This window comes from Zeus faber (genome assembly GCF_960531495.2).
Source record: "Zeus faber genome assembly, chromosome: 11".
Classification (NCBI taxonomy): domain Eukaryota; kingdom Metazoa; phylum Chordata; class Actinopteri; order Zeiformes; family Zeidae; genus Zeus; species Zeus faber.
In genome coordinates this window covers 6,626,760-6,649,478 of record NC_137205.1, presented here as the reverse complement: position 1 = coordinate 6,649,478, position 22,719 = coordinate 6,626,760, and the positions used below count along the sequence as shown (strand labels likewise).

Here is a 22,719-nt window from a genome sequence, read left to right as displayed (position 1 = left end):
CCTCATACTGCAGCTTTAACGACCTAAAATCATCAAAGCAATAAAATGAGCTGCTTTTCCATATAAGTCAACTTGTAGTAGTTAATGCCTGTGTAGATAACAATGTGGAAATATTTCAGTCAATCCAACCATCCATCCATGCAACTTCTGTACAAATATAAAAAATTAATGCAACTGATTTTTGTCATAATGTCAATATTACATCTCATAGACATCAACATTTGTCATAGTAACACCAAAGCAAAGCATGAAAGACAGTTTGGTTGCCATAGGTTAATTCCTACTTGGATCTTGTTTATTTCTTTTAAGTTTTTTGGTCTTGTGCGATGTACAAAACAGTTTGCACTTTTTCAAAATTAAAACAGGAGCCCATATACCAACATATGAACGTACACACATAGAGTGGGTTCCAAAAGCCCAAGTCCACCACCAAGAGCTTTTTTTTCTTTTCTTCATAATTTATCAGATTAATTTTTTTTCCTTTTGTCAAAGAACATTTCTCACACAAGATTACCAAATACTATTACAAGGTATCTCCACCCAGCTTGCACTATGCTGTTGCACGGCAGGACATCAGAATCCACATTAATTCCAGCATTCTTCTGGAAGGGTTTCAGAGGGCGTTGTGTGGTCTGGATCAGGTCAGGTCTATCTTGCTGGGACTTCAAATAAACCTGGCTGCATGCTCAGCACCATTGTCCCACTTAGAAGTGAATTTTCCACACAACTTAATGCCACAACGGGTGGCATGTCTGCAGAATAGAGAGCCGCATATCCGCAGTCGGATCATGTGCAAGTCACCAGTCCTGAATGTTTCCATTGCCGTGCGTCACTGTAGGATCACTCAATTCACTGTACAGATACATTTTGATATAAATCAATTAGTAATTTTCCTTGAATGATCAGCTACGCAAGTTATAAATTATTCCATTTGAATAAATTATGAAAACAAATGAGCTTTTGGTTTTGGACTTCAGGACCCAGCTATACATACCTGCTGAATTGTATCAACAAGGCATACAGTACTTGTAAACATTTAATAAGTATTAATACAGGAAAAGTACAGAGAATAAAAGTGTAAAAAATAAAATAAAACTGGACTTCCCCATCTCCGGAGTCCAATAAAATAACATTTATATTATAAGTGTTGTATAATGGTATCGACGCTGCAACAATGCAACTACATGAAATATGTCAAGTTAAATAGGAAAGCTGTGGTTATATTTACACACATGCACCATCGTATGTTCTCATAAATACAGAAACCCCCTTTGCAATCAAGAAGTGGCTTCTGATAAGAGCTTGATTTTATTTTGTTTCAAAAGTCATCTATTATTATTATTATTATTATTATTAGCAATAGACTACTTTCTTTTGAATGAAAACAAAAAGAAAAAAAAGGCCCCGTCCGCCACCCCCTCGGCCCCTTTTGTCCTGGCTCATGCACCGCTGGTGGGCAGTCAGTAGTTCACCTGTTTGTCTGTCTGTCTGTCTGTTTGTCCATCTGAACTCTGACTCACAAGCGCCTTCCCTGGCCACCTCGAGTCCCGTCGCGGCACCAATTAATCTACCAAAACACATGGGAGAGACCGATTAGTGTCGTCTTTATGGAGTTTACGCAACACAACGCCGCCCAGGTTTATGTGTCTACGATGGATGGAATGCGTTGCCGCAGTACAACGAATGCCAGTATTTTCCAACACAAGTCGAATGTGTAAAGGATGGGGAAAATCAATGTCAATTGGTTAAAGGATTTATGTGGAGCTTTTGTAGAATATCTGGTTTAAGATGTTATGCACCTAATATACTTTAAGTCAATATGCCAACCCTCAATTTTACTAGAGGCTTCTGTGGTTGCTGTGGACATTTTATTTTCTGCTCTCCATTGATTTCCATTGAGTCTCAAATACCTACTTTTAAGTCCCACTCCAAGTACATCTCCTTCATGTGACAATTGTAAGCAAGGTCACTGTTTCAACCTGCTTCATATTTTAGATAGAAGTACGTTCTCTACGCCCGGTTTGAGAAAGCGATGAAAGCCAACGGGAGACTAGGAGCCAAAATGTTCATTGCCCACACAGCGACCACAGATGGCTTAGCGGCACTTTGTGGACTTAAATCAAGGTCAGGAACACGCAGAGTGTTCCACGTTGAAATCACATTACCATTGGTTGGACAAACGCGACAGAGAGGTGCACGTACAGACTGTCTTTGTTGACCATTTATAGACTATTTTCATTGGAATGTATGCATTTTCACCTGAAATCCACTTCTGTCTAACACAGAATTGAATTATTGGAATAAAAACACATTAGATGTGAGGCCTACTCATCCATTTTGAAATCAATCATTAAAAAGGCATCTAATGTATTAAGTCAAAGGCTTAAATCAGGTAAAAAAATAATTGTGCATAAATTATCATCTCATCTGCTCCTCCCGTTCAGTTGATAGGTGTGGCAAAATAGAAAAATAAACATGCAAATGCTTCAACTTACTTAGTTTTCTGTCTTTCCCCCTGAAAAAAACTCCACCCACCTTCCTTCAAAAAGCAACCGTGTCACCGTGTATAAGCTTCTTTATAATCAATTCCATAGGAAACAAAGAAAAATGAACTATTTTTAAGACTGAAATGATTCACAATGACCGAGGTAGAATCTAACTTAAGGCTTTGTGTTCGCAGTTGCCTGTAGACTCAGCAAAGACTCTTTTGAGTTGAATGTTTGAAGCTCAGACAACACCACCTCAAAAATAACACCGTAGTGTGTGTTGACCCTTTTGTGTTTTGTGTCACAAATATGCTGGAACCAAGTATTACCCTATTTGCGTATATTTTGAGGGATTGTCAAAGAAATACCATCAAGAGTCAGAGCTACTAGACGTCCCTTAACGGCTAGCTGGCTTAACGCGGTTAGCGCTTCTGGATGCTCACGGGTGGAAACTCGTTCTCGTCGTCCAGACAGACGGGCCCAGCGGCGAACTCGTGCTCTGGGATCACCTCGCCCTTCTTCGCCCCACCGTCCTCAGAGTAACCTGGCAAATAATAACAACAACAAAATCTTGAAAAGGGACAACGCGGTCAGTCGGAAAGTCTCAGGGCCGAAACATACCTTACGTTACTAAACGAACATGGACCCTTCCTTCTGAAATGTGTCACCTGGAAATTCTTAGCGCAACGCAAGCTTGAGTTGCAGTACCAAGTGTTGCAGTTAAGTGGTCCTATATCAAGCGAAAGAAAAAATATATCCCTTATATTTATATATTTTTTGTTCCATTTATTTATTATTTATGTATTTATTTATTTCAATCATAAACTCCCTGTCTGTCCCCGGAGAGCGATAATCCCGACTGTTTTACGTATCTCCAGTACATTAAGTACATGACCCCACACCGCTCAACAGTTGCCATGTTCGTTTGTGACTGTTGTAGTTGTAGTTGCAGTTGTTGGGCTATTGCGGATGTCATCCTGTGAACCAGATCCGATTTGTCCTCTACTGCCCCTGCCTGGAAGTCAAGTGTAGTAAACCCACAGGAACGTAGGAGACTACGTTTATTATTAGGGGTTCGGCCGCGAAGGGGGCCTCCCGCTTTTGGTAATGAAAAACTGACATCAGTGGAGTGTGGATCTCATGGATCCACTGCACTCACAGACAAGACAAATAAAATATGTATTCAGGGCAGTTCCGACATGCCATCGTCCAAGTTTAATCCAGATCGGTCCATTATTGTGGAATAATTTAGTAAAAAACTGTATTTTTTTTTTTATCATCGCCACATGCGCGCATGCACAAATGACGGCATGCACAGGTCACATGATAGCATTGCAGTATAGTGATTGGTCAACAATTAGGACCTCAACAAGATGGCAGCACGTGCAGATGCAACTGACGTCAGAACTTTGTTGATGTCATGGATTCGACAAACCCACAGATAAAATGGATAAGATATGTATTCGGGGCAGTTCCAACATGGAGTCATTGTATTTTTATCTGATCTGCGCTCCACTGTGCTGCTCCATTTGCCCAGAGCGGCAAGATGCCTAGAACCAGAGCTGGGGCTCCATGTGCCATTTCGTTTCGAGCACCTGCTCCTTTTAACGTCTCTGCACCCGACTGTAGAAGCGTAGAAGATCCGATCACAAGTGGTTACTCGATAGCTCTGAGCGGAGAGGGCGAGAGCCTCCGCTCCCTCTCTCTCCCTCCCCGCTCCAGTTTCTTTACATTCATATAGAAAGCAGCAGAGAGGGCTTTGAAATGAATGCATAAAAAGCACAAATTGATGCATATAGGACCCCCAGATCCCCACTTGATTTGTGTGCCCTGGGCATGGAGCAGCTGGCAAGGTGTCCCTTATTTTTCCACATTGAAGGTGGCAACCCTACGCGCAGTACCCAGCCGGAACGAATGAACTTCTGCAGTCACAATTAAATGAAGGGCCGACTACCCTGGACCCCACGTTTTACTGCCTGCAGCTGTTTTGTTATTTATTATTATGTTTATTACTGACCTTGCGTTTGAAGTACGTAGGCCCGGGCGTAATCATTTGCGTTCACATACTTACGCAAGTAATGCTTTCGGCCGTTACTTCACAGAAATACAGTAGATATCCTCCATGTCTAGATTCATATATGTAGTTAAAAACTCAATTGTGGATTAAGAGTTGATCAAAATAATTACATTTCTGTAAAAAAACAAATGATCAAAAACGTATCAAATAAAGATAGCCCACTTCTTCTCAATCCTTACTAATTTAAGTCACTGTGACCCTAAAGCCATGCCTTATCAACAGAGCAGACACAGTATGTCCAAAGGAAACACTAAATTGCATTCTAGGAAACGTTTACTGATACAAAACAACATGCAGGGAGCTTCTTTCATCAATTCCGCTTTGGGGGTGTTTTGATATGTAATATTTTAAACGCAATAAAAATTCACTGCAGCCTTGGATGACTTGAAAAGGCACATGAAAACATTTCTATATTAATTATACAATGTTTAAAGCGATAAATGTGGTCATTTATGGCTATATATATATATATATATATATATATATATATAGCCATAAATGATTAATATCTAGCTATAAAGGCAGTCATCTCTGTGTGTCTGTAAGTCCTTCGATTACCTCGACAACCATTCATCCGATCTACTTCACACTTGCCGGGTGTGTTGCTGGGGACCCGAGGACGTGCGTGTCTAATCGAATTTAATGCCATTTGGACACGCGATTCATGTAATATTAATAAACGTTCAATAAACAGCGAACAGCGAGCCAGCGGGGGGCTTCAGGGCTCTGTGACTGAGTCTAAAAGACTGTCTTTCCCCTGTATATGACTTTAAGCAGCAGTTTTGTCTTCCCTGAATCCCTGACATTTTGTTAAACTGTGCTATTAAAATGTCTTACATTTTGAACGGGCATATGCTTGTAAGACATAAACATAATACAAGCCATAAATATAATATAAGTTGAGTTTAGTTTTAAGATTTGTTTTCTTCTATTGTCTAAGGGGGGGTGAATAAGGTATTGACCATGTTGCCCTGAACACAAAATGAATATTACTATATATAAACTGGATGAAGAGTTTCTATACAAAGAAAAACACTTCTGGACTGGAGAAAACTTGGATATGGATGTTTCCAAAACAACAATAACACCTCATCAATTCCCAACCACATTTTCAAGTGGAAATTGCAATAAAAAGTGGGTACCAATCACATGTTCCCGCCACACACCTGTCAGAGTCGCAGTTATGGGCCCTGTGGTTGGCATGGCGACTGTGGCAGCATAGGACGGACAGGTCTGCGCTGGTACTGTGAGGTTTTGTTCCTCAAACTCGGCCACTTCTAAACCGTCCTGTCTGAGGCTGAAAAGCCTGCAACGGAGGAAGGGAGATGCATTGAAAAGAAAACAAACATCTGACATTATTTGTTTGCTTGAAATTCATTTAATTCAGAACCTTAACTTCAACGGCTGACAAAAACAAATAATTTTGCATCATCTCCTGGGGAACTTAACACCAATGGGAGGGGTCTCAAATCCACGCTTCACTCGTGTTAGATGAGTCTCAGAGCTCTTTTAGACGGTTAGCCTGCGATAGTAGAGGATCATGGGATCATGTGATTCCAGTAAAATTAGCAGCCTCTGGCAGTCCATGCTGCTGCCAAAATAACAATTTCCTCAGTTTCTTCCAGAGAGCAGGAGTTGTTGCAGAGCAGGGCAGGGCGGTTGCTTTAACATGTTATTGTTCAAGCACGTTATTGTTTAAATAACACACACGAAAAGCTAGAAGCGTATAGCCAGAATAAGAAATGGAAGGCAAAGTCCTGAATGTAAATATAAAGCATTCAATGGCCCCTTCTTGCCTGACAGAACCGACTGGGACCGTCTGGGTCATCTCTTCTGCAGCCGCGGTCTCACCTGTGTCTGTACGCCAGCTTACACTCGCCCCCATCTTGCGGGTCGACGTTGTAGATGAGGAGCGGCCCGTCGGCCGAGACCACCAGCAGCCGCGGGAGTTTCTGAACACTGGGAGAAGACAGAGGATGTGGCTTGAGTGGGGGAAAAACCCGGAAATCATTGACCATTTGTGGTCCGACGCCTGGAATTTGAGCCAGTTCCGAGCACGATGACTGGTGTCCCTCTTTCTCACACAATCTCACATCCCTAAGTTTAAACATTTGATGCCTTTCGACATAGGACAATCGTTGAGAACAGAATAGGATGCCACTGCACTAAAACAGTGGTAATCAAACTTCTTTTACCGAGCCGCCCCCCACTAGGATTTCAACGACTTGACACCCCCCTTAAAAAAGAACAAATTAAAAAAAAAGTGTCATATGCAAACTAAGGTAGTTTACAGTAAACCGGGTCCAGCAGTCACCTTCATTTGTGGCTTTTATTGCCAATTCATACACTATTCAGGCTAACGGGGGCAGAAAAGTGCACAACTAATGAAAAAATACTCACAATAATGAAAACAAATAATAAAAATGTATTTAAATATAAACAAATTGTATTATTTTCAATGAACTAATGAAAATAACTACCCTTCTCTCTAAAATATTTATAATATAATATATATAATATATATATATATTAAAGGCCTATGTTTTATTAATTTATTTTTCCCTTTCATTTTCTCGCAACCCCCTCGCTATTCCTCCGTGCCCCACAGTTTGAATACCACTGCACTACAAACACACAACTTACATAAACAGCTAACAAGACACACACACACACACACACACACACACACACACACACACACACACACACACACACACACACACACACACACACACACACACACACACACACACACACACACACACACACACACACACAATCTCCAAGAAGGAACTCACACAGCAAGGGTGCAGACATTCCTGCGGCCAGACGCCAGCAGGTGTGCTGTGGCGAAGGCGCGGTCTTGGCTCATCATGCCAGACACTTGAGCGGGAAGGTAGCTGCTGGCAGCTGAGAACATCTTCCCCACGTAGGCCGTCCAGGTCGGAGCAGCGTCTTCTCCGCTGTGAGGTCATGCGGAGGAAATGGCTTAAAGTGTGTGAGTGTGTGTGAGTGCGTGTGTGTGTGTGTGTGTGTGTGTATACCTGCACAGTTCTGCGTGCATACATCTTACTCAATTCTGCCATTTATGCAATGCAGAGAATTTGAAATGCAACTGGTGCAGCGGATGAGACAGTGACAGGGCATTACTGTCGTTATTTATAGCAGGATAAAGAAGGAGTTGAAAGTTATATGTAATTATTTGGGGGTTTTATTCATTTATTAATTGTAAATATACACCGTATTGCCCTGAATATAAGAATCACAACTGGATTTTTATTATATTTGAAAGCCACATTTCTAGTTTCTTTTTTTTACTGAAAAAGAAAGGTTACTTACTTTTTTTTTTTAATTTACTTCAGTTTACAAAAAAAACAAAAAATGAATAGTAGTTTCCATTTTGCCTTGATTGGTAATAATCACCTTATTGGAAATTATTTGTCTGGTTACTGTTTGGCATATTTTTTTTCCATGCCACATGCCAAAGACTATTCAACTCTGTTGTGTTTCCCGCATGTGTGTGTGTGTGTGTGTGTGTGTGTGTGTGTGTGTGTGTGTGTGTGTGTGTGTGTGTGTGTGTGTGTGTGTGTGTGTGTGTGTGTGTGTGTGTGTGTGTGTGTGTGGAGCAGAAGGGCAAAAGCTCACTTGATCTTGATTTTCAGTATGAGTACAGACAGATTTTTTGGGTTTTAAGCAGGAGGTGTCAGAAAAGTATCTATTGTGTGTGTGTGTGTGTGTGTGTGTGTGTGTGCATACCTGATACTAAGCTGCTCCAGTTTGAAGATGTGCACGGTTTCTGTGTTGCTGGAAGCACAAAGGAACTGACCATCGGGGCTGAAGGACAAGGAGCTGATGTTGACGTACCTGCGTGCACACACACACACACACACACACACACACACACACACACACACACACACACACACACACACACACACACAGACATTTGGACATTTGGACATTGGGGGAATGGGGTCTAATTCAACAGTCCCCAATTTTAAATTCTGACCTCTTCATTCCCCGGCGGAACTCAAACAGGCGCTGACCATCCGGAATGGAAAACACTCGGATAACCGTGCCCTAAATAGAAAGAGAGAGAGAATTTTAAAACACCTTCATTTAAAATGTGTTATCTACTGATTCCAGTGGCACAAGCACAAAAAACTGGAAGACAATTCAATGAACAAACAACTACAAATAAATAAATAAACAAACAAACAAATAATATACATATAATACATACGATAAAATACATACATACATACATACATACATACATACATACATACATACATACATACATACATACATATTAATAATAATGATGTAGTAATCATAATACTAAATTTTTTTTAATAAAAGCACAAAAGATAAAAACATTATAAACCACACAAGAAAAGAAGGCCCATTTATATCATCACACCAATGAATCCCCCAAACACAGGGCAAAAAGTCACATTTCCCTCTAAAACACACAGAGCAAGTAAGCGGGAGAAGATGGTGTGTTTGGCTGGACTATTCCTGAGCTAAATATCTGGAGAGGATTCCGATCTTTTAGAGCACTGCATACCCTTTCGGAGGCGCTGGCGAGCTTTGTGCCTGAGGCGTTGAAAGTGATAGCTGCCAGTGGGCTGTCGTGAGCCGAGATCATGGTCACTGTGTTCTAAGGAGACAAAGCAGACGGTTAGAAAGTCAGAAACGTGGCAAAAGAAAGAACAGGAAACAGGGAGAGACGAAGACATCGACTTGGGGCTTGACACAGTGACCGATACACACCAACAACAATGTCCTGCTACGTATATAGAGTTTTTGCATGTAAGATAAGTTGTGGCGATGGGGCCGTTTAACATTGACCACAACCTAAGACCTATTCGTTTGTACCTGTTTCATCGCAACCCTACTTGGATCGAGCCGACCGCGCTTTGGCCTTTCTTTCCCCCTTACCAAGTTGTTGGTGTCGTAGATAACAATCTCCCCGATGGTGGCGCTGCCGGGGTATGCCAGGTAGGAGTTGGAATGGTTCACAGAAAGAGCGCATAACCCTGAGAGCGGAGCGGAAAAAAACAGAGGGAAGATGCAACGCCGTGAGAATGGGTACGGCAAGCAAAACTTGCCGGTGACTGTGTTTCGCCTCAGCCCGCCACCTCCTACCGGTCGGGTTGGACGGCGTGTCGAGCAGGGTCTTGAGGAGCTTCATGTCTTTGATGTTGTGCACGTGAACAGACTCTTCCAGGCACACAACAAGCCTCTGCGAGGAATGACAGGCACCAGCTTGGTCAGCAGTGAGGCGGTACTAGTAAAAATGCCTCCATAATGTTTCTCTGGGTCATGACAAAAGGTTCCTGCTTATCCAAAGCCTCTCCCTACCTGTCTATTGAGCCGGACGGACAGGATGTTGTTGGAGTAGCTGTAGTTGCAGATCTCCGTGCCTTTCTTGAAGTGGTAGACGTTCATGCGCCTGGGCGTGGCCATCCTCACCACCACCACCAGGCTGCTGGAGAACAGACGCTCCACGATGTACACATCGGGGGTCTCTGCTGGGGAGGGGGGCCCACAGACGGGAGAGCGAGCAAAGAAAGGAGTGCGCCAAGCAATGAGACAACCATCAGGTAGGACGCAGATCCAAACCGGACATATTCAAATCCGCACAAGGATCTCTGCAACTAAAATGTAATTTTCATCTGATTTTACCCGTTTTGTTTTTTTTACGACAAGACATATAAACTTATTCTCAACAAAAAATGTCATTGGGTAGCCCTACAGCTTTCATCAACCAGCGAGATAGACCTCTAACCACAACCATCAGGCAGCATACATCAGATAGGTCCTCTCCTCATGAAGGCTGTAGAGCTACTCGACAAAGCAATTAACAAGGCTGTAGGATCTAACCTCTCTAGTCTATGGTCACAAAACTGAATCGATCAACAGAAGATGAACAAGTGTGAACTATGTCATTGCACAAAAGAGGAAAGATGCTATTTCTGTTCAAGGCTTTAGGCCTAAACCAAACAGATGCAGTCATGCAATATGGACTATATATATCTTTATAAGCAGAGCCAGTATTGTAGCTTGCCAACCATTGATGTCATACTCCATATGCTGAACTTGTGGTAGTGGGAATCATTGGAGCAAATGATCAGAAAAATCTTAAGATTTAATATGAAACAACCTTTATTTATTTAGCATCTTTTAAGTTTGGATGTCTGGGTTCTACTGCTCATCATTCCCAGCGAAATGTACAGAAAACATACTGAGGAGCTTGAATCACCCCCATTGTATAGAAGAGTAGAGCCCAACAGGTGGATGCAGGCGACGTGGAGGGAGTGCAGGCAGCAAAGCAGGTAAGACAAGAGGGATTGGCTGCTAAAATAGGACCGCCCATAAGGGCGTGGAAGCGTGTGGCAGCATCGAGTTGTCTGAGAACTAGCTCCGGAAGCAACGCCTCATTAACTGCAGAGACGACTGACACTGCTGACAAAAAAGGACACGCCCACACACGACAATGTTGTTTTTTTCCCTAGATTAGCAAAAGAGAACTGCAGAGTTCTACACAGGGAGAGAGAAACCAAGACATGAGGGTGGCCCCAATGATGGGACGATGCTACTATCAACATCAAGAATTTCGACAGACCAGAAAACTCAGGAGTCCCTTAAGACAACTTTTACAGCTCAGACATGGTGGATTAGTCAATCTTGTGTAACTTGAATCAGTTTAGAAAAATGTGTATTGGGAAAATATATATACACATACAGTATATCAGAGGCTATCAGGCAAAAACAGCCATATTTTCAGGCATGGCATTAACTTCCAGTTCCACTTCAAGACTATAACTTGGCGTAATCTACTCCAGCCAAATCAACCACTGTGGAAAGATGTTGAACAAATACACGGTCAAAACAACACTCAGTATGAGAAACAGTGTCACAATACTAACCGCTCTCATGGATGCAGTCCAGCTTTTCCACAGAGGTCAATGAGAACAACTTATATCCCATCGCTGTCCCTATGGCCAATGACCTGCAGCACACACCAACACAAAGGGGAATATACATGCTTTAATGGCTTTTGTTTCCGTGGTACTTCAATGTAGGTACATGCTAGTACATCATCAGCACTCTGGGAGAGTTTGACTTTGAAGGCTCAAAACTCCCAACATTTTCCATTACACTCCATAATAAGTTTGTGCGCAGTATGGCCTATTCCTGTTTTCTTACCTGTACAAAACTTTCAACAAAGATGAAAACTTCTAAAAGATAAATTCTATACCTTGACCATCCTCGTCTTATATTATAAGAATTTATAGGTGTAAATAAATAAACACATTTCAGATGGACGCAATGTTACATGTTAAAGAGGAAACAGCTTCAGTAACCCAGTGTAATTGCATAATGCAGTCAACATAGCCTGCACAGGTTTGCATTCTTTTATTGGCAGTAGTGACTACAGTTCATACTTCTACATGGAGTCTGGGAATCTGGCTGGCACACAGGCTTCACAGCATACGCATAGCTCATTGTCAAAGCTCTACCAGTCCATGGGAACCAGTGTGAATACACCTTAAGAAACCAGTGCGACTAATCAGCCCTGTGTAACGTAACTTGCTGCGTTGGGCATAACCGCATAACCGGTTGTTGTTGTGTTTTATTGGGAATAGCCATGCAATTTGCATATGGGAGGAACGGGAGGAATGGCTTTAACGCACAGATCTCTTTATTAGAAAGATTGCACCTACACTCACTCGTTTTAGAATTTATTTTAGGATTATAAATTGATTGAGCAGGCCAGCTTGTTCAGCTGGTAGCCTTCAGTGATCGCGAAGCTTACGTGGAATCCTGGTTGAAGGAGGCACAGCCCAGCTGGGACCCCGGTCCACCGGGTCCATCGGGTCCATTGGGCCCGCCGGGCCCGCCAGAACCGTCCGCTCTCCCTCCGGCCTCCATCCCGATTCCCAGCGACCTCGCCCCCCCGCTCCGCCCTGGATTGGAGGCCTGGGATCGGCTGCGCCTTTTCGCTCGATTTTGGCCGACGGTGGATCCAGCTGGAGAGAAATGAGATGGACCGCCCGCACGGAGAAACGCGTCCAAGGGCCGCTGACGATGAGATACGGTCCGCGACCCAGTGCGTTTGGGTCGGGAAATCCAACTTTCCGGTGGAAATCTTAAGATAAGTGCCTCGACTAAGCGGAGGAAACGGAAGAAGAGAGAGAAGCAAAACAAGAACAGCTGACAGCCGTACGTCACCGCAACGCGGCCGCTGATTGGCTGCGGAAACGACGCTATAGTTCTCCGCTGTTGTGTGTGCGTGCGTGCGTACCTGTATTTATATCCGTCACTGGAATGTACACAAGCTTGTCCTCACAGCTGGTACAGGAACTGACCATTATGATTATGGTCTACACTTATTTAGATACTATTCATTTTATTATGTACACAGGGCGACATGTTGGTGCTTATTGGTGTGTGTATATACGTATATATACACATACATACATACATACATACATACATACATACATACTTATATACACATGTATACACACAAATATATACACATACACCTATATACATACATATATACACACATACGCACACACACACACACACACACACACATATATATGTACATATAAACACACATACGCACACACACACACACACACACAGACACACACATACATATACATATATATACATATACTGTATATACACACACATATTATATATATATACATATATACATATATACACATATACATATGCTGTATATATATGCATATACATATAAACAGTATGCAAATTTACACATATATACACATATACATATAAATACATATATAGATATACGCACACACATATATATATATAATTATTATTATATTTATTTTTTTTACCTCCGCCTAACTTACAGTCCTTTCGCCATTAGTTGTAAACATGAGAAACTATATCCTCTGCCCTCACTACGGCCCTTTCTCAATCTGCGTTCTTGTCTGTACTTGTGTTCTTGTGGATTTGTGAAACGTCAGCAGTCGCAGCCCAAATTTTGTTTCAAATCAAGGTACGCATCAAGCCAAGTCCAGTCCAAATGCCCGGATGTGGACTTGCTCCGCTCATTTTATCGAGGATGCATCAGTGGTGACTTGTGTGGCCTTGGGACAGCCAAGTATCCCACAATGCATTTCGCAGAATGACCGTCCTGCGTCCTCCCGTCCCCGGGAGTCTGTACTCCCGAGTCGAACTTGCCAAGTCTGAACTACCAAGTCTGCAAGTCCGGAATTCGCGTACTTGCTATTGAGAAACGGCTTACGTGTACGCAATCTCTATGCAAATGTTTATAACTTGTTAATAAGTTTTTGTAACTCTTACAATCTGTGCATGAACAAATAAATTACATATTCTGCGTCCTCAAAGGCAATAATGGGGCAAATGGAAGGAGATGCCACAATGCTGCCTTCCCGAAATGTAGTGTTAATCCGACTGGCCAATTTGGATGTCACTGTGTTACAGCCGATTAGGATGTCATAGCGTCACAATGTCACAATGCCGATTAGGATGTCACAGCATTGCAGCCGAATAGGATGTCACAGCGTCACAATGTCAATTTGGATGTCACAGAGTCACAATGTCACAATGTCAATTTGGATGTCACAGAGTCACAATGTCACAATGCAGATTTGGACGTCACAGTGTTACAGCCGATTAGGACGTCACAGCGTCACAATGTCACAATGTCGATTAGGATGTCACAGCACCACAACGTCACAATGCCAATTGAGAGGGACAGAGGATGCATACAAACAGCCAGTAGGCGGCACTAATCCACAATTTGTAAGGCGTGGAATCTTGTGTCTACTTAATTTAGGAAAGATGGAACACTCTCCGTCTGGTGCCTGTAAGATGTCAAACTGCCAGGAACCTAAACTTAAGAAGTGAGGTATAGAATGGATGCCTTACTTAACAGTTCTCTGCCAGTCTCATTGGACAGAAGGAGGATGACCTCTGAGACAGGTCTGAGCAACAGCCATGCTGTACTGTTCCTGTTGATCCTTACTTCTATCTTCCTTAGCTTTCCATCATCACTGGGAGAAGTTTTTGTAACAAGGCCAAGAGGCCAGTCGTTCCTCTTGGCTTGATTGTACCGCAGTAGGACAACGTCCCTTTTCTGCATGTTTGGTCTTTCATTTCACCAGATGCGGCGTCCCTGCAGGTCATCAATATACTCCCGTTTCCACTGTTCCCAGAACATGGTAGCCAGTCTCTCGACTTGTCTCCACTGACGTTTGAAGAGGTCCTTCTCATTGAACTGGCCCAGAGGCAAAGGAGGTGTACCGACCGGGCAAGCAGAGTAGCTGGAGTGAGAATGGCTGGGTGCTCTGGGGCTGTGGAGACTGATGTTAATGGCCTGGCATTAACTATAGCTGTGACTTCAACCATGAATGTTGTCAGGACCTCATGAGTTAGTTTTGCAGTTCCATGTTTGAGGAGCATGACGTCCAATATGCAGTGTGTGAAGCAGATCAACCGTGTGGACGATTGAACTGCCATGTGCATCCATGTTTCTGTCGGGTAGTTCTTAACTTGCTTATAATTAGAGCCGTGGGAGTCTATCTGGAGCTCAACCCCCATGTCAATAACTTCTATTTTAAAACACTGGCAATGACTGCAAAGGCACTTGGCCAAAATAAATCCCACCAACTGAGCAGTAATGCATGCGTTCCATTAACACTAAAGTCAGTAAAAACCCTGACCTCCTACTTGGAATAGTGCAAATGACTGGACTGTGTAAAAGGGAATTTCGGGGGAAGATAACACATCTCGCCTCACACACTGTTAACATTTACATCAGGGTTTTTTTTGTGGTTTTTATGTTATGGTATCATAGGTTTTGTAGCTTTGAGACTTGTAGACCAAACAAACACAAACTTACTGCAGCCCTAACTGTTTTCCCAAACAGAGGCATCAGTATAGTTGTATGTCGTAGTATGGGTTGTAAACTGTTCCAATGCAGGTCAAAGGAAGAAATGTTTTGTATATTTAATTTCATGTTGTAGCTACATTCTACATAAATCTTATTGACCTTTTTTGTGTATTTGCCGCATCCTGTTTCCCTTGTTGGTGGATAGTTCCACCTTTAATGGCAGGAATGCAAAAATCGGACATGTGTAACAAGTGAATGGCAGCTGTGGTAAATTTGATAAACCGGAGCAGCTAGTTGTGGTCAGTGAACTGTCAATATGGATGGACATTCACAAAAAAGAACAACACACTCAGATATTCCCACCACCTCAAATGACAGAAGAGAAAATTTGAAAAAATCTATCAGATGAAGGCAATACCGCAAAGACGAGGGTGAAACACAGATGTCGTAACAAATAAAAAAGTTTCAATTTCAAATGGAATTCTGGAACTTGTAGTGCAATCCAGTAAACACAGACAATCTTATAGAGTACCACTTTAAATGACCCACAGTCAGTAGAATGGGTTGCAGGGTAGAAATTATACTACAATAACAGGTAACAACTTTGTCTAAAATTTCTTCATTACTTGCACTCAAAAACCACAAGGTGGAGCATCACTAATAAAAGACATACTGTAGGAGTTGTTTTCATGATCTGTTTTACTTCATTGTACAGTGCTTTGATTTGACTTATAAGAACATCACTTAATACATACAATGTATTATTATTATTATTATTATTATTATTATTATTATTATTATTATGGGCTAGACACCTAATAATTGTGGGTGTAAATAAACTAGTTGAAATAAATTAACTAGTTTCCTGAACTGTATGTCAAAACCTCTATCAGCCAAGACAATGTCCGCTGGCAACAAATTGTCAAGAAAACCCAATGTTCTGTGTTATGTTGTATGTCTGTCACCTGTACAGCCACCCAACCCTTTTGGTAGGAAACAAAATAATTCCTTGGGTGTAATACCTATCAAATACAGTACTTCATAGTGTGATTGTGCTTGTAGCTGGAAAACATTTGTGCACATGCTTTCCGATTGGATGATTTCTCTATGAAAATCTCAGTGGTCAGTAATCACTGCTACTCTGTGTCCAAAGGCCTCCACAAACTGGTCTATCTGGCCATACAATCGAATACCTCCGTTTTTCTAGGTCAGTCTCCATCATCTCATATGCAGGTTGAGCTGCAGTGACACGAAAAGTTTGTGTTTTTTTGTAGCTAGCTACATAACATCCTGTGGTGTGGGGATGGTCTGGTTTGAGCAGCCACACCTGATCAGGATCGAGGTGATTGGGAGCAGAGTGGCTGTTGCTCGTAAGGCCAACCAAGGAGCAACAGGTATGCAGCCACTTTGATTTTACATTTTACAGTCTTAACAAGACCAGATTATGCCGTTTCTGCTGCCCTCCATGGGTGTGTGTGGTTCTAACGTTATTAGTGTGGCTAATCCAAAACAAACTGGAGACAGGGGGTGCAGGCTCCCATCCCTGGGCTGCTCAGCTAATAGAGATTTATGGGAGGAGTTCCCCTGATTCCTCCAATCCAAGACCAGGAATTGATTTAGTCTCTGTTTTTCCCCGCAGAGGGGATACGGGTGCGTGGTGGAGATGCCGCAACGAACCTAACCCAGGCCGACAGGACTAAAGCCCTGAACTTATATACTGTATGTATTGACTAACCCCTGTGACTCTTCTGTTGTTTTGCCAGTGAGCCTTTTCTTTTCCCTTTTGGCCTATGTGCCACAGTTTGTTGGACTTTGAAATAAAATACATGCCAAACGGCGCTGTTTCTGCCACCGCCTGCCTCCCGCCTCTTATTCCCTGGCCCTGGGCTGAAACACACCACTACAATGATGCCACTTTGTTTAAGTCCTCTACCTCCTGACCAGGTGGGAAACATTAAAAATGTTGCCTGGTGGTCAACTTTTATACCTCTTCCATCGCAGGACTAATTATTGCAGCTTTTCAAACAAAGCAAGCGTAGTTAAAATGTAGTTTTTACTGATACTGTAAATGCAGTATGATAATTGAGGTTTTCCTTTAAAAAAAATGTTTCCTTTAAATCTTATTCAAGCTCTATTCAGCAGTAAATCGAATGCCGAATAAAAGATCTTTCTAAAGTAAATCTTTTTTTCTTCTTTAAAAAAAAAAAAGCTGTCTGTCAGAAATAGTGTTACCTGAATTATTCTCTACTGTTTTGAGTGACAGTTGCCTGAAAAAAATATATTTTTGCTGCTTTGTGCATTAATTCCGTCTGAAAATCAATGTAATGATGGTTTTTAAACTATTTCAGCAATAGTCTTTCAAAAATCGTAATCGTAAAGCAATATTTACATGATGGTATTTGGCATTTATCTTATTGCAGTGGCTTTACTCAATTATAATTACATGAAGCTGTATATAAAAAAATACAGTAAGGTAGACAATAAATTCTGCGATCATTTCATAAGCACAGAATATGTTTCAACATAATATTATTTTTGCCACAGTTTGATCTTAATTTGGATATTTATGAGATTGTTATAACCTAGTTATTTAATCAATGTTTATGTTTCTCAATTTTTTATAAATGTGTATTATAGATGAGCCACTCACAAACCACTTTCTCTGTTAGTGTTAAAACATAACTAATTTTAGACTGACATTGTTATTTCAGACTGTAGATTTAGTTTAAAATTATCTTTATTTAATTAGCATTGTTTGAGTTCAGCATGTGGGCTCTAGTGCTCATCACTACCGGTGAGGTGTACAGCAAACATAGGCATACAATGAGCTAGAAATATATGAGAGATGATTGAATATTCCCATTGGATAGAAGGTGGACTCCAACAGGTGGACGCAGGGGAGATGGAGGGAGCGCAGCAAACCAGGCAGCAAAGCGGGTACGGCAGGAGGGATTGGCTAATTAAATAGGCCGACCCATAAAGGCATGGAAGTGTGTTGCGCTGTCATGTTGTCTGACAGAAATAGCTTTGCAAGCTACATATCATTTATTTTAAGTTTTCAATTAATCCCAACTGTTTTGTTTTTTTTCAGATCCCAATGTGACCAGGGGAATCAATAGAGGAGAAAAACCTTTTGTACTTGTACTATCCAAGTATAGGCCTAAGCAAACTTTGTGGACTAATATATTTTTGATGGTATATCATTTGTTTTACTGACAGGTTCAGAAACCAAGGACCTATGGGTTGTTTTGCTGGGGGCTAGAGGAGCTGGGAAGAGTCTGGTGGGCCACCGATCCGGCAAAAGTGGTTGCGGTCCGAGTTTGGCCAACGCTGACTGTTGTCAGCGAGCTGCGAAGCTTCTTGGGCCTGGCCTCCTACTACTACCGGTGGTTCGTGAGGGACTTAGCTACCATAGCCAGCCTGCTGCACCGCCTCACCGACAAGGGCTGCCCTTTCTGCTGCAATGACACCTGCGACGCGGCCTCCACCTGACTCTGGCGCGCCCTGATCGAGGCCACTGACACCATTAATGTGGGGGTGGGGGCTGTCTTGTCGCAAGAAAAAGGGGTGAGGAGCAGACAGTGGCCTACCACAGCTGGCCACTAAGCTGGGCCGAAGGAACTACATGTCACCCGACAGGAGCTGCTGGCAGTAGTCCAGGCATTGCGGCACTTCTGACCTTACCTGCACGGCAATCAGTTCCTCCTTTGCACCGACCATGCCCCTCTCACTTTGCTCCCGAACTTTCGGAACCCCGAGGGCCAGGTAGCCTGGTAGCTGGAGGTCCGACAGAGATATGACCTTAAGGTGCAGCACCGGCCGGAATGTTAGCATGGTAACGCTGACGCCCTCTCCCGGCGCCCCTGTGTAGCGATGGCGGGCTGTTACTGTCGTGTCAGGAGGAACGGGACCGTGTGACGCAGTTGGTGGCGGCCATCCAGACCAGTAGTAACGAGGGGTGGCTGCAGCAACATCAGGGAGCGGACACCGTGTTGGTGTGTAGTTTCTTGATGAATTTGATGTGTTGATGAAGAAGGAGAGACCGCTGACGCTGACTTGAGTAAAATAATAGATTTATTACAAAAGAACAGCATCAGACTGGACTTACCTAGGATGCCCAGGAGAGAACCGAGCCGGATGGATTCTCTGTCGAATGACACTCAGGCAGGTGCTTTTATGCTAAGCCAGATACAATGTTGACCATCTGATGACCATCTGTGAACGGTGACCAATGTAGGGGACTACATTGGTCACCGTTCACGTTTTCGACTCCCTAAACACCGGGACCCCTGACAATGGGCTCTGCCTCTCTCTTGAGACCCCTGGCATCGTCTGTTAATAATTATTATTTTATACAATGGGCACTGTCTTGGGACGCTACTCATTCCCAGACACCTCATATTTCCCCCCTTCGAGACTACATAAAGTCTCAACAGAGAGAAGAGTCATTGAAGTTACAACGTTAATTGGCTTAATAGAAATCACCTACTAACAAACAGACTGATTATAATCTACACGTTTGAACATGCTTAGTCGTAGCAATACAATACATTTGTGGAGTGTGAGAGCGAAAAACCCATCTGGCAGCTTCCTTTCTTAGTTCTTTCAACAACAATCAAGACAGGAAAATTCTCTTACGGTTCCTCTGCCCGAGGCAACCACCTATTGCACTCCAAATCAATTAACCGCAAAGAAGAAGGGTTTAGAAAACTGTACAGGATGTTACATAGTAATGCATACATTCAGGTACCTCAGAAATAAATCAAAAATTTTGTCCAAAGTCAGGCTGGTCGACCCATCGGACCTTCCAATGAACCTGTCCCTGCCTATTATCAATGTCCCTCAAAACCTCGCAAAAAAACAAAACACCTGAGGTTCCAATATATCCATTTCACCCTGTTACAGAAAACTTCAAAGAAAACAATACTAAATGAAAGTAATATGTCTTGCTAAAAATATCTACTGTAGAATACAGACTTTTCATCAATAATAAAGGTTGGAATAAATAAACTCCAATATCATAAAATCTCATATCAATATCAATAAATATCATATCATAAAAACCTGCATAACACCTATGTATGGATAGAACTGTTGCTTTTTAACACCATCAATCTTCAATGCTATTTCGCTCGACACTCCTGATCATGATGTCCTCATTCAGGGTCGGTCGTCCATTTTCATCCTCAATTTTTGAATGTCCATGTTTGCGTGTTCAAGTCCATTAGGCTGTTAGGATCTCTGGACACAGCCAACCTCTCATACTGGTCCTGGAAGAATAATTCACCAGCCAGTATCTTGCACAGACATCAAATACAGTATAATAATTTCACTTTTGCATTACACTTTAAAATTATTCAAATATATGATTAACATTTTCCTTTTCCCCCCTTTGTCCATGCATTTTCTCAGTTAAAAATAGTTTTGAGCCTATGAATGAATCAGATATTCAGTATAGATATTTCTCTACTAATGTTAGCTCCTCACTACACACCTCTAATGCCAATTCAGACCTGTATACTGACAGATTTTAACAATGCAATTTTTCAGCACACCATTCAATTTTTCACAAACCCCTTGGCTTTGCAGATGATGAACAGCTCCAGATGAACAGACGTTGTTTAATTCCCAATTTTTGCTGAATTAATTTTATTGCTTTATCCACAAACTCTTTCCCATTATCTGAAAATATGCGATCTGGAAGTCCCCACCTGCTTATGACCTCACGACACAAGAACTTGGCTTGCTTCAGTCCCCCGTGAAAATCTATCCACGACGACTAACATGTATCTTTTACCTCCTACTGGTCTTATCATGTCAACAAAATCCACGACCAACTCACGCATGGGACCTGTCGGAGTTGGAATGTGACAGGGTGAACTCTTCACACCTCTCCGAACATTGTTTTTAAGACCGATTGTACATCTGCCTATGACATCTCAATTTTCTCAAGCAAGTACGGTGCCCAATAACCATACTCTTTCGTGATTTTTGTTCTTACCTCCCCCCTTGCAACATGGGCTAACCCATGTGCTTCCTGAATAATCAGATCTAGTAGGTTTTGGGTTGCGACCATCAGTCCTTCATGATTTCTCCACATGCTTCTGCTCAACTCCTTCAGCCACCATTAAAGTCATATGTGGCACACTTTTCTCAATGTCACGCTCTTTATCAAGATAATCATCAGTGTTTATCTTCATAGTAGCTACTTCCTCATTCCACCACCAAGAATCCTCTCCTTTTGGCTGCTCCCGTTAGGGGCGCCGCAGTGCATTATCTACCTACAATTCCATCTGTTCTGCTCCTCCAATAGCTTCGTCCGAGTTACTCACACTCTCTTCTACTATTTGCAGGCTTCTGACTTGTTGTCTGCTTCCCAAACGGTTCCTTCTCTTGGTACTGTTAGAGCTTGGATACATCTTTATGGTTGTTGTAGCCTTCCCCATCTCTATTATTTGCTCATCCTCATCTTTGAAGAGATAGTTGCCCTCCGTTGTCATCACTGGGAGCTGAGGATAAACATCAGTGAACTTCACCTCCTTCTCATAAGGCGGGGGCTTCTTTACAGATGCTGTATGTGAGAAGGGTGTGGTAATCTTCTCCATCAATTTTTCTCCTTCCTTTTCATTTTTCTTTATTTCTTGTCTACTTTGTTCTCTTTTTTCTTTTGCAACTTCGAACCATGTCTGTCCCTCCTTTACGAACAGCTGCAGAATGCCAAGTTCTGTTTGTCTTTTCTCCGTGCGTCTTTTTCCTCTTTTTCCTCTCTTTTGATTTACTTTATATGTGGACACAAGCACCTGCATTGTTTTAATCACATCCAGATTAAGAGTTCCGTCAGCTGGCCCTGGTTGTTCAATGTCAGGCCACCGTTTGCTCCATTTTCCTGATATTTTTGCAACATTTTTAATAAGGGGATTATTCTTTCGCACTACATCAATAGGAGTGATTACTTTTGTAATTCTTGTATCCATTTATTTTATTGAAACTCTAATTGATTTATTTAAAAATCATTTATAAAGCACGGTGTAATCACACTCAACTTAAAACAACTGAATTTACCAACCCCAAAGGAGACCAATAGCTTCCCACTTATGAAAGCAACTTCACTTGTTCATGATCTGATACATCTGATCATACTCATTTATCTTAAATGTCCATCAATGTTCACCCTCAAAACAGCCTCAATCAAGGTAAACCATATTCAGATAATGAAACCATTATTCACAGCACTCAACCGT

The 22,719-nt window shown here is 42.1% G+C and overlaps 1 protein-coding gene across 3 annotated transcripts; it reads right to left on the bottom strand.

Annotated features, from left to right (window-relative positions):
• Nucleotides 1-273: 273 nt before the first annotated feature.
• Nucleotides 274-12,735, bottom strand: LOC307236710 (WD repeat domain phosphoinositide-interacting protein 1-like). Of its 3 annotated transcripts, none has more exons than XR_013844390.1 (13): nucleotides 12,389-12,735; nucleotides 11,499-11,581; nucleotides 9,931-10,100; nucleotides 9,715-9,811; nucleotides 9,508-9,605; nucleotides 9,134-9,226; nucleotides 8,573-8,643; nucleotides 8,320-8,427; nucleotides 7,362-7,526; nucleotides 6,415-6,522; nucleotides 5,730-5,869; nucleotides 2,855-3,030; nucleotides 274-1,567 (listed from the first exon to the last, which is right to left on the bottom strand). XR_013844390.1 is itself a non-coding variant. In XM_080009203.1 (13 exons), the coding sequence occupies exons 1-13, from the start codon at nucleotides 12,502-12,504 to the stop codon at nucleotides 1,517-1,519; spliced, it is 1,401 nt and encodes a 466-aa protein (XP_079865329.1). In that variant the 5' UTR covers nucleotides 12,505-12,735; the 3' UTR covers nucleotides 274-1,516. The 3 variants fall into 3 exon arrangements, 2 of the variants coding, with proteins under 2 accessions (XP_079865329.1, XP_079865330.1); XM_080009203.1 differs by having other exon boundaries at nucleotides 2,930-3,030; XM_080009204.1 differs by having other exon boundaries at nucleotides 2,930-3,030; nucleotides 9,931-10,097.
• Between the last annotated feature and the right edge of the window lie 9,984 nt (nucleotides 12,736-22,719).

Excerpts from the sequence above, each read along its gene's own strand:
- LOC307236710 (XM_080009203.1), bottom strand. The coding sequence starts at position 12,504 with ATGGAGGCCGGAGGGAGAGCGGACGGTTCTGGCGGGCCCGGCGGGCCC. Across the intron at positions 10,101-11,498 it reads GGACTGCATCCATGAGAGCG|CAGAGACCCCCGATGTGTAC; the intron begins GTTAGTATTGTG and ends CCCCCTCCCCAG. Across the intron at positions 8,428-8,572 it reads TTCCGCCGGGGAATGAAGAG|GTACGTCAACATCAGCTCCT; the intron begins GTCAGAATTTAA and ends GTGTGCACGCAG.